Here is a 16,731-nt window from a genome sequence, read left to right on the forward strand (position 1 = left end):
ATCCAGACCACTGGGAGCACAAGATGTCCCACACCACGGGACAAAGACAGGAATGGACAGGACTGTACACAGTGGGAGACATATCTCCAAGTACAGGAGACTTTAGATTGAAGCTAATTTACTGAAAAACAAGTCTAGATGGAGCACACTTTTAACCCAGCATCTCGCTGTGTATTTGCCAGCAGAAGGTTCCCACTGCAATGTCTGAGGGTCTATTTCTTAATAGGAAATCATGTTTTCCTCATCCTTTAAACCAAGTAAAGAAGAAAAGAAAAGCAATCCTCCCATTTGCTGGTAAAAGCCCCATTTTCTATGGCACCTGCAGGTGCTCAATAGCTCAGAATAGACAGTCACCTCTATAGGTCACAGTTTTAACAGACCTGGTAAAGGCTGAAGCCCAATGAGCCTCTCCAGAGCTCACTTTCCAGTCTACACTCAACACTTATCTCAGGCAAGCTGGATACCCTTAAACGCTGGCATAGGGAAAGTCAGGATAAGGCTTAGAACTACTATTCTCTTTTCTCTTCTCTGGAAACTTTCCTCTGAGAACAGCACTGCAGTTTGGTTTGGCATCTGTCAGCTCAAAGTGTTTTCTAGATAAATAATCACTTAAACTTCACTCGCGCAGGATAATCTGCCTCTGTTATACCTCCTTCTCAAGAGTGCCAGTAAGGGTGCTGACATACATTTAACAGCAGCTGAAAACCAGGACAACAGAAGCTGTCACCATTGTTCAGCTCTTGGAAACCATTCCCTCTGCAGCAGGGATAGCTTAATAGGAACACGTCCACACCTGAGCCACTGCACCTCACATCCTGAATACTGGAGACACCGCAGCTCAGCCCTCCTGCACTGGAACACATCAGGCTGAAAATCACAATCACAACCATTCAACTCTCCCCTGCCCAAAATTTCAGTCTGAGAAGGGCAGGGACAGAAACTGCCTCAACCACTCCTAACTACTTGTACCATGAAGAGTGTAAAGGTATTAAGGGTGCGGTCCCATGAGAAGCACAGCTGAACTATCTCTGCCCACAACCAGGAAGGGAAGATCTTGTTTTTATCTCCTCCAGCCATACTCCTCATGATGCAGTTCTGTCCCTCCCCTTGTGTTGGCACCAGCACTCATGGGACACACTTGTGGACTCTTCCACTTGATAAGAATAATGGTACTCCCTTTCTTTCTCCTCATGAATTAGCATTAAAATGGATTAGAGCAAAGAGAATCAAACAGCTGGTGCAGAGAAACCCAATGGGAGTGGGAGCATCACCCCCGTTTTGGAAAAGGAGGGCTGTTAAATTGCCTTACTCTGCGTGCTGAAACTGCACCCTGAGGAACACAGAAACAAGCAACTTGCTAGAGGCTACATGCTGAGGTGGTGAAGAAGTCAGGACTCACACTTTTCCTCAAGTATGCTGTAATTTAAATCTCAAGGTTGAATGAAAGGAAAGAATGTTCCTTGCATTATTGTATAAATCAATCAAACCGATGACTGCCTCTCAATCCTATTAACAGAACACTTCCCTATCCCCAGAGAAGCAGGAAAGACTCTCTTGGTCCAGCACAGGAAGCAATATTTTAACTGTTTACTCTCAAGTCAGACTGGCAGCTGTGCCATACAGCAGTTCCACAGAAGTCACAGCATATATTGGTTTCTTCCAGCAATGAAGCTTCATTATCTGAAAAAAAAACAGTACTTTCCTTGTACTCTGGAGGGTCTTCTCCATTCTGCCTGGCTTCCTTCTGCCACTAGAGCTGTATTTCAAAGCAGTGAGAATCGTAAGAGCAATGTACCAGTAGAACTGAGCTGGGCTGAAAGCCACAGTCTGCCCAATGCTTGGCAGTGGAACAGGAGGTAATTTTTGGCCTTTTTTTGGAACAGCTTTTGCATATCCTTGTCACTCTGTGTGTATATGACACATCTCAGGGGCTCACACTTACATAACATCTTCTTCAATTCCACATCCTTAATAGCCTATACCATATTTGGCCTCCCAATGATGAATTATTCATTTTTACAGGAGATAAGACCAGGATATGCTAAATGATGTGCCCAGGGTCATATGAAAAGCATTTGGCAAAGGAAAATAATTTTCCTTCAACTCCCATTCATGCATTTTTCCTTATGCCAGCATCCAGCTTGCTCATATGTTTCCGTTACCCTTCTGCAAGAAGCACTGTATTTGGCTGCATGAAAGCTGCAATTTTTTAGACAAGTCTTGCTCCACAAGAGTATTGTTGCTATGCACATCTATCCTAAGCCGTGGTAATCCATTGCCAGAGAGCAGAACCACAATATCCAGTTATCAAGTTCTTGCACCTTTCATGCAAAGAAAGAGATAACAGCTATTTTCTGGTCCTGGCTCTAAGCCAGGAACAGAGTACAGGACACACCTCCTCAGATAAGACCACTCCTCCAGCATCTATTCATTCCCCAAAAGCAACTAATGCCATTTCCCATTTACTCTCACATAAACACGTCCCCAGAGAATTACACACCAGGTATGTTATGCGTAAATCCGTCAGGCAAATTTTCAGCCTTCCTGAACTTCTAGTCACAGGTACTTTTTGTTAGTATCTGGACTAGAGGTCACTAGACTTCTCAAGAATGCAGCACAACAGATAACAAGCTGGGCCTTTCACTTCACCAGCAAGGTAGTGACAAAAAACTACTTCCTAGATAGGGTGCTGTGTTTGTGTTAGCATCATTCATGCCCTCACTTTGATAGGGAAAATGAAGAGTGCAGGCTGTGATGAACAGCATTGCTAATGTTGTCATCTGGGTACTGAATGGCATGGAAAATAAAAGAAGAAGAGGTCTGAAGCAGACCCTAGTTTTAATGCTGCATTTACAACCTCATACAAGTTAACTGAACACCACATTTACTGTCTTCATCCCAAGAGGCACATCTGTGGCTGGTGAATGGGAAGCAAACTGGGAGGCCTGATAAAAGCCAGTGAGAGAATCCCTACCCCTAGTATGTCTCCCCCTCCACACCGTGGCTGTAGCTGGCAATGGATGTGGATGAGATGCTGATATCACCATTCTGACCCCCACCTTTACCTTGGAAGCTGCCATGACAGCTGCTGTGGCCGCGACGTTCAGGCCCCGCTTCCCGAAGTGCACGAGGGCATCGTAGCTCCGGTCTTTCGCCTGGACAAGGCAGTCATCGATCTCCTGTCACAGCAGACAAACAAATAAAACAACAACAACAAAAAAACCAAAACACAAGAATGATAAGTTCAGCGTTCCCAGCCTCAAACTTGGCAAACTTTGTGGAAGTAGACATGCTCCTTTTTCCCCACCCTGCCTGTGGAGAAGTTCACAGTCAATATTTGCAAATAGGGAAGATTTGCAGGGGAGCAGTAAATTCCATTTCAGCTTTCGGGATCTCTTTATTCATGAATGGAAGACTGAGATCCAAATTTGGAACATACTTGCACAGAGCAAGCACTATGATAGGTGCTGGAAGCAAGACAGACACATCTACCTGGAAAGGACGTGTCAGAAGCCATTGGCAATCTATGGACTCCAAAGACAAAGTCGATTGCTGCATAGTGAAAAAGAAATAGCAGTATGATGCTGGACAGCTGCAGCTCTACTGCCCTAGGTCCAGTATTGGTCCTCTCAGAAGTATCTGAAGTATCTATGCATATCACTGCAGTGTCCATCTCCAAAATGCCCATGGAACTTGTAGATCTAGAGGGTCCGGATTTTCACGTTGCACAGTATGCAGGGAAAGTTCCTGTCCTTGTGCTCTCTTCCTTCCCCCAGGACACAGGGACTTAGATGATAATGGATGACAATAACTTTCAGCAATTAGCTACTGGATATACTGGGTTAGTAGGAGCTGGAGACTGTAAGAAGCTGTTGGGTTCTCAGTGATTTCTGTTCTCATTCCAGATGAGAGGTGGTAACCCAAAACGCATGAGCACTACTTGTGAGAAGCATAAACAGAATTTCCCAGGAAACAAAAAGGGAACTGATCCTCACTGTTCATCTTGGACAGGACTGAGACACAATTGTTCATGCACTGCCTGTGGCTTAAACAGAGATCTTTCACTGCCATGGCTGGCAACGTGGGAAACAGTTATTCACTTCTTAGTAGCTTGTATGTTGATATGTGACTGATAGCTATTCTTAGCCCATGTATTCATGCAAGCCAGATGGATCTGCCTGACAATGTCCCATTCACAGCCATGGTAGTCTCCCAGGCAGGCAAGTGATTCAAGCTGTAATGTCTTCTCTGAAATTAACATCATAAACTTCAGCAGGACATTTCTCAGCCCAGGACCTCAACATGCTACATATCTTCAACATTCTGCACCTCTCCCAGGCAAGTGCTTGCTACATCCCTTTCAGACAGGTTGGACTATTTGTCTCATTGCTGCACAGAGCTGGGTACGAAGTTAGGAAGCCCTGGCTGCCAGACCATGTTTCTCTAATCATTACATCCAGCCATAACACAGCACTCCAGCTATATTCAGCTAGTACGTGCAAAACAGTTCTGGAGGTATTATTATCCCCCTCCCTCCCAGCTTCTCAAGTGCACAAACATGAGCTAATATACATGAGTGAGCTGAACAGATGCCAGTATTTAGAAAAACAACCACCACTAAAAAATAAAAACACATCAACCAAAAAAGAGATCATCAATTGACAAAGGAAGAAAACAAGCAAATCCCAGTCCTTCAATGAAAATGAGTGGTATGAAGACCAGAGCAAACACAGAGTAGAGCAAACACAGAGTAGATCTGTTCCACCCAGGCACCTGTGATTACCTTTTCTTTTGAAGACAGAGTTGGGTGAACAAATTTCCTGTACAGAAGGCTGGAGCCTTTAGTGTATGGAGACAGCAGCCAAGCTACAAAAGCTATTTTGAGTTCATAGTAGAATGGAAACCTAGAAGAAAAAGAGCTATTAATGGCTACTCCCACTTTGGTGGCTGCTCTTGATCAGAGATGCTCAGCACACTGGCTGGCTCAGTTTAAGGCTTCTGTTTACCAAAGAACCCAAAGACCAAAAACATTCACTTACCTTCAAACACATTGCAGCTAGGCATGTGTAAATCTTTACTCAAGTATCAGAGCTGTTATTTAATGATCTAGAAAAAACTCTGTTGTGTGATAAGAGGAGCTGTCTGCGTGCAATGAGCACAAATGCTGCCTTAATTCCATTTACTGTCCTTATGAGCAAACAGCAAACCAGCAGGTCAGTATATAATCAATATACTTATGCATCTTTCATCTCTTTGCTTTTCTTTGCCTTCCCGTCCTGGTTTCAGCTGGAATAGAATTAATTTCCTTCCAAAAGGAAGCTGGTAGGGTGCCATTTTGGATATACGATGAAAATGCCATTATTAACATACCAACATTTTAGTTATTCCTGAGCAGTTCTTACACTGAATCAAGTACTCTTCTGCTTCTCTTCTCTGCTGACTCACCTGACCAAAGAAACGTTTCATATCATATGTCATAATGCTCAGCAATTAAACTGCAGGAGGTTACTTGCAGACTCACTGAGCTGGTGGTGAGCAACCGCTGTGCATCACTTGGGCATTTTTATTCTTTTAATCTTTTTTTCCTTTTTCTTTCTTCTTCTTAAAGAAGAAAGCTTACAAGTTCCTGCACTTTTACCCTTTTTGATTCCCAGCTTAGCCATCACCAAACCAGTTGGGCTGTACAGCATTTAGGGCCCCTGAGATGCTCTGCTGTGAGCATGGACCTAGCAAATTGATCTTCCACCTCACTGAGGCTCTCTGCAGCATACTTGATTTCATACGCTCTGTGGAAATGACAAGCCCTCTGCTATTCCTACAGGGAGATCCAAATAGCACATCCCCCAAAAGAAAACACCAAGAAAATCCCTCCAGATGAGGACAGTGGAGGTAGATCTGCATGCAAATTAGATAAAGAGACAATAATGTCTTTTATATCCTCTTCAGCAGATCTGACATGCTGCCAAATACCTTGACTCCCTTTGTCTGGAGGACCCACTAGAGGCATGCAATGTTAAGAGGTTAGGGCCGTGCTCTATAATTAAATCTTTAGTCTCAAGTCTATCGAACTCACTGGTATTCACTACTTAAGAAGAAGTTGTAATAAAACAGGCAACAAATCAAGTATTTCCAAACTTCAGCATCCAAATTTAAAGAATTGAATCTGATGATTAGGCATTTATGTGCTCAAGCTCTGACAGCTTGCCAGGAATCCTTCCACTGGCACCAGTGAGCCTTCCACGGTTTAGACTGTCACTGTCCTCCATCAAATTGTAACTCCATTCCACCAAGGAAGAAATAGGCAAGACGTCTGAAGAAACATGACCCAGGCAGCAACCTAGTAACCAAGTCCTGAGCTGCAGGGCTGTTTCTGCCTGATCTACAGAGTCGGTGTAGTTAGAGCAGGACACAACTAACTAAGTCTAGAACTGTGCCTGTAGCTAAAGATTCTATTTTTACGTGACAACCTCTGCAAGCATAGAAATCAGCTATCAAATGTGCATCTGATAGATATGCATCTGACAGAGCCCTATTTCTTACAGGCAGGGGACAGAGACTTCTGTGGTGATTTCTTACTAATGAGATACCATTGAGCAGTTCTACTCTCTTCCTTTTCTTATGACAGCACAGAGAAAGGAAGCATGGCTCCTCCACACTAAACATCCCTATGCACCTAAAGGTGCTAATTCTATATTCAAGAGACACTGCACACTTGGGCCCTGTTATTTCCCTTACAGACATCTTGATTTTATTTCCATTTCAGTTCAACATTCTGTTCTCAACTGATGCTCACCAACAAAGAAAGATATCCGTGAACGTCTCTGCTGTCGTGAAGAGCGCAAATATTATCCAGTACATCATCCATTTGACCTGGTAAAAGAAAGCAGTAGCTTTCAGTAACAGGCATTTTCCCCCAAGAGCTCAAATAATCTCATACAGGTATGTGTGCAGAGACTCTCATAGAAAAAAGGCTTTCCCCACTTATGTATTGAATGATCAGTAACGACTTGAAGATGCCAGGACTTCCCCCATCTCAGTACATAGCACATAACAGATTTCCACACAAACCCTCAAGGAAGGAAAGATCTAGAATTGGTGTAAGGACGAGGAGGACAGCTTGATTTGCCATTCCCATAGAGGAAGCCCTACTGGCCAGGAAAGGGCCACAGCCTTATCACAGGGTATTAAAAATTTAACTTGACTCATCTTGGTAGACACGGTTAATACTAGGGTGTGGATGGAATTGCAATTAAGACAAAACGTACTTACATAATACATACAGGCAGGGGAAACTATCCAGGAAGAGACAGATAGGTAACGTGCAATGTGCAGTGACCCAGGGCTCAGGAACTGAGCTGAGTTAGCATGCATCAGGTGAGCAACAGTGCCTGCCCACATACACCCCCTGAGCCCACTGCAGGGACAAGGGCAAGTGCACTAGCTCAAATTCCCTTCTGAGGGCTTAGGTGAGAGCACTTTACTTCACACTGGTGGCAAAAGCACGTGCTGTGCTGTCACCGTGCTCACCTACAGTAAATGCATTGTGGGGTGGATTTATGAACTGGTGGGTGATTTACAAACTATCTCCTTTGAAGTGACAGTGACAGACATGGAAGAAGCCCCATGGGGAACTGGGACTTGGTCAGGGAAACTGTAGTGTCTCAAGCAATTCAAGAATCTGTGGGTTTTTGTCAGTGATCAATGAATGTATTTAAATGCACAGCTAAGCCATTCTGATGTATGTGGCATTGGCTCTTCTTGGGCTGAAGAGAAATACCATTACCTGCCACTTGCCACCAGCACCTCCAGTAACATTTACCAAGCAATGAGGAATAATTTCCAAGCACTGGAGGTGAGAAGGGAGCTTTTTGCTCTCTCTCTTTTTTTTCCCCCAGTAACAAACTGTAAAACAGAAAGCTCAAAAAGCTTTAGGAATCTGCATCTCCAAATTAAAAAACATGGCATAGGTATAGATAGATGAGTTGGAGGTGTTATTTAGGGCTGCAATAGAATCAGGGAAGGCTGCAAAGAAGGCAGCACAAGAGAGACATCCACACCTGGTGCTGCAGTGGGGAAGGACGGTGGAGGTGCCAATAAGGCTGAGACTCACCAGCTCTGAAATGCCTTGCTCCATCCTCTCCCCAGTGAAGTGGGGACAGAGCCTGTAGTGCTCCTCCATCTGCCCATAAGTACTGAAATTATCCCCCTGAGCACCAGGTGCCCAGCTGTGCTCCCCCAGCACTTAGATTTGTTTTTATATTTAGTGTAAAGTGCCACTGCTAAAGGCATGGGAGGACTGCCTTCCAAAGGCAGCTTCTGCCAGAGTTTTTATATAACTGCAGCTCAGAGCCTCAGTGCTAGCACAGTTCTGTCAGTTAGACATTACTGCCAGCAAAACCTTTAAACACAAACTGAGATCTGGTGGGGATAGGCCTTGATCAGCCTAAAACAACATTTATCAAAATGACTATTACTGAGAAGAACAAAAGTAAACTATGGTGATATAATTTTAGACCAGTACGTGAAGGGTTGTGCTGTGTCAGTGTAAACAGCTTTATTTTTATTTTTTGGTAATTAAACCCCTAACTACCATATATCTACAACTGTTGTGATACACTGAAAAACAACGTTAAGTGCAGAGCAGGTCTTTGACCAGCTGTTCCCACATTTGGGTCATGACCCCACATCTGGTGTGAGTCCCTCTTTTGCAACTGAATTTCTAATCGGAATTGAAGATTTCTAATAGGAATTGGAGAATCAACTCAAAAAAAATCCAGAAAAAAAATGATGGAACTGCAATTTATCAGTGGTAGACACTGATGGGGATGCTACTATCCATCCCAGCACCTCCAAACAAGGGGTGCACAAACCTTGAGAATCAGCACAGCAGTACAAGGGCTGAAAGGCAACACCTGATGTGTTCCGATTTTCAAAATATCCACCACCATTATCTGATGGAGATGATAGAAAGGAAAAAATCTAACCAGCCACTGTGAGCCTCAGTTTGAGCTTGCTCAAAGGACTTAATAGGATAGCCATCAAGGCTGCAACCCATAGGAGAAAACAGCCTTGTTATCCTTGAGATGCTGAGAGGATTGAAGAGCCAAGACCAGGAAGCTGAGCTGGGTTCAGCAAACTTAACAGAGCTTATGTTGTGCAGGGCACTATAAATCCTACAGGACCCCAAGAGCGTCCAAGTGGTTTCAATTCTCCCACATTTCACTTTCCATAATGGGCTCATCTCTGTTTAGAAACTGGGTCCATGAAGGTATTTGTCAGTAAAAGGACAAAATAGCACAGCCAGTTGCCAGACCTGTCTGTAAATAGGTCACTCCACAAGTGGAGATGTCTCTATCCGTGTCTCTGCGGATTCAGTCGCAGGCATTTCAAGTTGCTTCTTCTGATCCTTGTTTAGAATGAGCAGCTAAAGCTTCAAGGCGTTTTGAAAAGGCTTTGATTTAGGCTGCTCTTCAGAAACAAAGGAAAGCATGCAAAGCTCTGGGTGCCAAACACCTTTTAAGTCTGTTGTATATAGCTCACAGAACCAGAGGAATAGCATGCATTTGTCAAAGGGCAAGCTGGTTCTGCAGGGGAGCCAGAAGCAGGAACCTAACTTGTCTTATCTGAAACTTGTGCCTAGCAATCAGCCAGTCCACCTTCAGGGCAGACATCCCCTTGTCCTGCTGTATGAGAACACAGGTGACACCTTTATAACCTGGTGAGGAGCAATTTTAGAAAACAAATCCTGCAGCACAGCCATAAATCTCATTACTCACATATTCTTTGATGTCCTTCGATTTCACGGCTTTGTAAGAATAATATGCTGGGTAAAGAGTGCCAAATATAAGCCTGGAAAAGAAACAAACAAACAGATCAATTTAATTTCCTGTCACAGAGAAGTATTAATATTTTTGACTTGTTATATCTGTTGCTTGCACAAGCAAAAATATTAGGATCTGATTTAAGCTTGAGTGCACCAAGTACAGTACAGGACTGATTTTGTACCATTGCATTCAGAGAAATCATTGCCATCCGTGTAATTCAGGTATTCAGTTTGTCTTTCCTTTTAGAATGGTTTCCATAGCTGTACATTATGAGTTACACAACAAAAGATGACTACGCCTTAAAAAGGAAATGAAATACCTGATTTCAAAATAATCCAATGTAACACCAGGGATATATGAGTATGGTTTTCAGAGGCAAGACAAAATGAGAATCATTTATCTCAAATCCATTCCACCTCTATTCAAAACTCTGACAAGCTGATAGAAGGCAAAGCAGCATCCACGGGTTCAAATCTGAGGGTTTGAATGCTGCAGCCTTATCCTATATTAAATCTACCAAAGGAAAAGTCCTGTGCTGCTCTGTGAAGTCCACTTAGGCTCATCATAAAAGAAAGAATTTGCCCAACCAGATACACCAATGGGATCTGCCCTAAAAATCCCAGACCTCCTCTCTTTCAGACAGTTTCCTTCCAGCTCTAAGTCTGAAAAGGGTGCTGTCAGCCTCAAGGTTTTGTGTAAGAAAGAAATAAGGATTCTTAACTTAAAAATAACACCATGTAGAAAAAAAAAAAGAACAACACTGAGAAATTTCTATACTAACTCATGTCTGCATTGCTGCCTGGCTGCTTATTCACTTTGATTATTCTGGACATAGGCATAGGCTTGTCAAAACCACTTTGCCTGCCCAGGTTTCAGTTTTATTTAATGCAGCAGGATGATGCTGCAAAGTCTGAATTTAATAGACTGCAGGGGAATGCTTACTGCCTTGCAGATACCTTTCTTTCCATTGGAGCTTTTGTTTTAAATTCATACATTCCATTCTGCTGCTCTTGAGAGTGGAAATGATCAATGCTTCCATTCCTAATTGTGGAGCCACATGGACCTGCAGTGGTCTTTTCCACTCTGCCAGTAGCATTTGTTGTGCCATGGGACTCATAATTACAGTCGAGTCCATTAAATGCATAAGACATTAAAAATTAACACTCTGGGATATGGTGCACCATTGTACTTCCCGTAGCTCAAGAAGGTATTTGTGAAGAAATTAAGTGAGCCAGCACACATCTTGATTTCCAGAGCAGTGACCGAAAACGATCTGCCCACTATTCACCATGCTTACTGTAGCATGGCTTAGCAAAACCCGAAGCACAAAGCAGACTTCAGAAAAGCAGCTAGTAAACAAGGAGAGTCAGTATTTTACAGAGGCTTCAAAAAGCTCGGCTGGAAACAGCCAGCTCAGAGCCTATTTCACACCCACAGGGGCTGTGCTGGATGCAGGGATTAGCTATGAGTGCTCAGAAAGATTCTGGGAAATCAAATGCATTGTTCACCCTTGAAATATCTTAACAAACAGCAACACCGGTTAAGGCAAGGAAAAACACACAGACAATGGCTTGATCCTGTTCTCACTGAAGCTAGTGAAAAATATTCCCTTTGAGTTCAACGGCAGCAGGAGCTAAGCCAAAGAATTAGTGCTCACAAAAGGAAAAGGGCTTCACAATATTTCATAAAACAGCCAAACACATGAATCATATTTTCGGTCTACTTATAAAGAGTACCACATTTCTATCCTTCCTTCTCAGCCCAGGCAGGCTACTCTCTCATGCTTTTATTTCCTGCAAATAATCACTGAATGATTGATATTCATTTCCTCAGTTTGTGCTGGTAGCAGACAGTAACTGGATGGTGAAGATGCAGTTTACACGACCACTCAGACCAGTTGCAGACAATAAGCACTGGAAACAGTTCCTGCAAGGGAAGGAAACCATGCAATGCTTTTGCATATGCAAAGGACTGTTAATGAGATGATGCGCTCTGCCTAAACTGGAGATTGAGAGTTTTACTGATTTGCTTTGTAGCATGCTATGTGCATATATGGACATTTATAACCGTTGTGGTTTACCAGACTGAAAGCTATTTTAAGGAATGTTGGATCCCAGCCTGCCATTGCTGTAGCTTACTGTGTGGCTTGGAGGCTCTCTGTATACACCATACAAACTGAAGACACGAGGCATTTGGTTATTTCTGTAAACTGCACTTGAGGTTATGGAAACAAACACCTGCCCATAGGCTTCTTCCAGCATCTCTTGAGGTTACTGGCTTCACTGGGCTTTAGATCAGGCTGGAATACAACTGATCTAACACAGGTCAGTCCCATAGCTCCTATTCTCCCTGCTGAAGACAATACTTCTCTCTTCCCTGTCATCCAAGTTTCCCATGCAACGTAATTATTTTCTTCCATCCTCATACTCAGATCACTGCCAAACTTTTCCTTCTCTATAGTAAACACAAAAACAAGTTTGACTCTTGGTCTCTCTGCACCACGTCATTCCTTGTCTAAGTCTTCCTTGTATGCTTTGCTGATCTTCACACCCCACCCGAATGAACCAGTACTAAAAACTCTTCCTTGCCTCATGCACACAGGTCACCCTTGCTGACCAAACTGAAGTAATATTCTTACTTTCCCCTTCCAGTGCCTGAAAAATGTTGCTCCTACCAACTGCTGGTCTTTTAACATGTCCCACCTCAGTCCTTCCTCTCCTGTACTGACTGGAGAGCAAACAGCTTCTTCCTCTGCTCTTCTTTCAATGTCTTCTCCCACATCCCAGATACTCCTGTACTCCTTCCTTCTCCACTGCATAGAATCATAGAATCCTTAGAGTTGGAAGGAACCTTTAAAGGCCATTAGTCCAACATCCCTGCAATGAACAGGGACATCCACAGCTAGATGAGGTGCTCAGAGCCTGATCCAGACTGGTCTTGAAAGTCTCCAGGGATGGGGCATCCACCACATCACTGGACAGCCTGTACCAGTGCCTCTCTGGCACAGACTGACTGCCTGGCTGCTGCACGCTGGGTGGCAAAATCTGTGGCCTACCTGCAGAGTTAGCACAGCAGCTTTTACCTCCTGGCAGACACTGCTGTGAGCTGCTCTCTTGTCCAGCAATTGGTGTGTTTGGCCAAAAGAGGAGGAGGCTGAGGGGAGGCCTCATGGCAGCTACAGCTCCTCACAGGGAGCTCTGCTCTCTGACATCAACAGGGCCTGAGGGAATGGCATGGAGCTGTCAAGGGAGGGACAGCTGGGGGCTATGGAAAGGGTCTGCACCAAGGGTGGTGAGCATGGAACAGGCTGCCAGGGCAGTGGGCATGGCCCCAAATTGCCAGAGTTTAAGAAGCATTTGGCCAACACTTTCAGCCACGGGGTTTGGATTTTGGGTAGCCTTGTATGGAGCCAGCAGTTGGACTCCCTGATCTTTGTGGGTCCCTTCCAAGTTGGGAAGTATTATGATTCTGTGAGGTGAATTTTATAAATAATGTAAAAAACTTGTATGTGAGACCTCTCTGACCTCTAGTTTGGCTGAAATTGCTTTACGGATCCAAGTTAGAAGCAGATGAAAAAATAGACTGCTTAAGCCTCACTTCCTTAGGAAACCAGTCTACAAATACAGAGTCAGCCTTTCTTCTCCACCCATTTCCATCTGTCATGCCTTTTTTGAATGAGCTGTACCCTGGGAAGCCTTAGCTCTTTATCTTCTATGCAAAAAGCAGAAGCAGACATACTTCAATTTCATGTAGTAGCTGTATGAAAGGTACAGAGATCTGTATCTGAAGTCTGGAATAAAATACACACAAACCTTCAGGGTATAAGAAAAGTCAAAGAAATTGTGATATTCATAAGTGAAAAAGGAAAAGTTCCCTTCCTACACTAAACAAATAACCACAACGCCCTACCAACTTACAGCTCTCCATGCTGGAAGTCTCCATCGATTACAATGGCCTTGAAAAAGGACAAAGCAGCAGCTGTAAAGAAATCACTGAAGAGTCAGCTAATTATGCAACAGGAGGCAAAAATCTAAGTAAAAGGTTAGTCTGCCTGAGGAGCAAGATAAAGATTAATGCTGAAAGTCTTATAATCCTATTAGGTACATCAGCAGCAGTCCCAGTCTGGACTGCTACATGCACTTCTGGCCATTCTTTATCAAAAGAGATATAATAGATGAAGGAGAACGGAAAAGGGCAAAGAACATGTATGGAAGTACACTGGGGAAGGTCCATAAGAGCATTTGTGCCACCATTGTTTCTTGACTGTAAAGACAGTGGTTAAAACAGTGAAGCACCAAAACAGCCAAAGAGCATGGAAAAGACAAGGCAAGTGCTCTCCTGCTCCTGATGCTTAAGTGGATACTCAACTAAATCAAGAGAACTAAGTCAAAAAAAGAAGGGGAGAAACTCTATTACCACGAGCTGATCTGTGGAACCGACTATTTTTATTTATTTATTCAATTACATTACTTAGGATTGGGGTTTGGATTTTGTTTTCATTGTTTAAGCTCACCATGCTGTAGGGTTTCCTGAGTATCAGGGGAGGAGTGAAGCAATGGAGCTGTTGGCTTCTCTTCAGCAACCTCTGTCATATAACAGGGGAGCAGCTGCATTACCATCAAACCTCCTTCTGTCTCCCTTGCCAGCAGAGCCACAGCCAGCTCTGACTGTTATGTCTTCTGTATTACTTCTCTGGATCTGCTAATGTTGTGGCCTGGCCTTTTACAGAGCACAGGTTAGCCAGTATAGGACAATCATCTTAAATCCTATGCCTCACTGCACAGGGATCAGCATCAGAGCTGGGATGAAGACCTTGAAGTGCTTCATTCAACATCTTGAGCTCTGACGATGCTGTTTTCCTCATGAGGGACCTGATCCTATGGTCATCTGCATGTAACATTAACTATCACATTCAGTTACACATCACAGCAACTCTCACTGAAATAAATGGAAACATTCAGAGAATTCCATGAGAATTGACCAGGACTCAGAGGTAACCTCCAGAAATGCCTGCCAATTCATATTTTCTGAATGGCAATCTGCTCTTACCAATACACCAGCAATACAAAATCTATATCCCAAGCCATCCAAGTTTTGTTCATCCTGTTACCATGCCACCCGCGGCTGAGCTGCCCAAACATTTAGAACATCTACAACACAAATAGAACAGCCCTTATTTTCCTCAAAATAACTAATGTTTCCACATCATCAGCGCACACAGCAGCCAAGACAACAAATTTCTGTTCAAACACAGGGATGGACACATGTAGAAATTGCTGAAATATCTCCTATTTCCTCAATATGTTTGCTGGCTAGTGCATGTTTCTTACATACGAAGCAGCAGCTGAGCTGTTGCCACATCAATGTTCCTTGCTGAAACTGTTGAGAAGAGTGCCAGTAGGTTAGGGTCTCTTTTTATCAGTTCAAATTAATGTTCACACAGTGACACAGATTAAAAATAAACAGCACTGTCTTTGTACCAAAGGTGATCAGTACAAATCCAACAGCTGTTGATGTGAAAATAAGCCATGCACAAGGGCAGGGATGGGGTTAATGTGGGTCACTCGCCAGGCCAACTCTGACAAACAAAATGGGACTTGGGCAGAGGAAGCACCAGCTGCAGGGGAGGTTCCAGGCTGGTATTCCCTGGGAGATGGCACCAGCAAGCTCATTGCAGTCATTTTGCAGCTGTCCTTCACAGGAGTGCCACAAATGGTCTTCCTCCCCTGTCCCAGGTGACCTGAGGCACCAAGGGAACAGAAGGCAGGAGAATTTAGTGTCCCAGCTTGCAATACTGAGCTTCCCATCCAGATCCATGGCTGACATCTCTGCCAGGCTACTACAGAAGCCATCCACTCTCTTCAGCATGACTGGTGAAACATAATCACTCCATTTGGTGAAACTGCAGGGTAAAGGGACGCGAACTGTCCTTACGGCAGAAATAGTAGGAGCAAGGGCTGTCCTCAATGCTTCTAAATTAAGCAGCCATGATCCTCCCCAGACCATACTCCTCTCCATATTTTTACCCCCTCAGCCAGGGCACTCCTCAGATGGGAGCTGGGAGAGGGCCAGGCACACACAGGCTATGAGCTGGGAGTGAATGGCAAGCAGAGGAAGCAGCCTTGGCATTACACTTACTCCCTTTGAGATCCCACATCAAGACATGTCAAAAGAAGACAAATGTGGTTTCCTTTTCCCTGCTCCTCTAACTGTTGTTACAGGCAGAAGATAGAAATGCAAAAATAACAACACTGCAGATGGACTGGTAAAATACTAGGATCATTAAGATAATGCACTTAATGACTGCTCTTCCTAAAACCACAAGCAGTGAAGTGTCTCACAGTGCTGATATATATATATCAACAACCTCAGATGTCATATTTAAAACCCAACCAAGATTAAGAAGGCGCTTTTCTCTTCCCAGTTGTTGTTCCAGGCTGCCTCCAAACTCAGGTGGAACTGCATTCATTTACATACACGTCGACGCTTCCAGGCTTTCTTTACAGTCCTTCAGGATAGAGAAGGTCTGCAGGACTGCCATAAAAATATCTCATGGCTCTGCAGCTATTTTAGGAAGCAAAATTTATTGCAGGTAGATGTGTAACCGAGCCGCTCTGTTCTACTTTGTGCTTCCTTCAGTGCAGCTGCCTGGCCCAGTGCAAATGGGCCACCAAAGCAACAGTGGAAGGAAGGATCCGTCCAGAGAGCATGCCAGGGTGGTACGGGGCCCTGATCTGCGGGTAGGAAGCTGTGAGTTGATAAGAACGTTGTGCCTGGCATAATGCATCAGTCTCTGAGCAGCTGCCTGCAAGAGATAGTGTTCTGTGGGCCTCGGCGGCATTCACCTCATCACTACTTCTCCTTTTCCAGTGCTTCAGCTCAGCAGGACCGGAGGAGAAAGCACTAA

General features: G+C 44.0%; 1 protein-coding gene across 7 annotated transcripts in view; it reads right to left on the reverse strand.

Moving 5' to 3' along the window:
- The window catches only part of REEP1 (receptor accessory protein 1), a 62,690-nt gene that overhangs the window by 28,885 nt on the left and 17,074 nt on the right, over window positions 1–16,731 (reverse strand). For all 7 annotated transcript variants that reach the window (XM_090139847.1, XM_090139849.1, XM_090139845.1 and 4 more), the window contains exons 2-5: window positions 9,777–9,849; window positions 6,794–6,870; window positions 4,784–4,904; window positions 3,066–3,179 (exon numbers count right to left, since the gene is read on the reverse strand). In XM_090139847.1, coding sequence (XP_089995973.1) covers window positions 3,066–3,179; window positions 4,784–4,904; window positions 6,794–6,870; window positions 9,777–9,849 — 385 coding nt within the window. The remainder of the gene's footprint in view (window positions 1–3,065; window positions 3,180–4,783; window positions 4,905–6,793; window positions 6,871–9,776; window positions 9,850–16,731) is intronic.

Source organism: Phasianus colchicus, chromosome 4 (genome assembly GCF_987193195.1).
Source record: "Phasianus colchicus chromosome 4, bPhaCol1.hap1.1, whole genome shotgun sequence".
NCBI classification, from domain to species: domain Eukaryota; kingdom Metazoa; phylum Chordata; class Aves; order Galliformes; family Phasianidae; genus Phasianus; species Phasianus colchicus.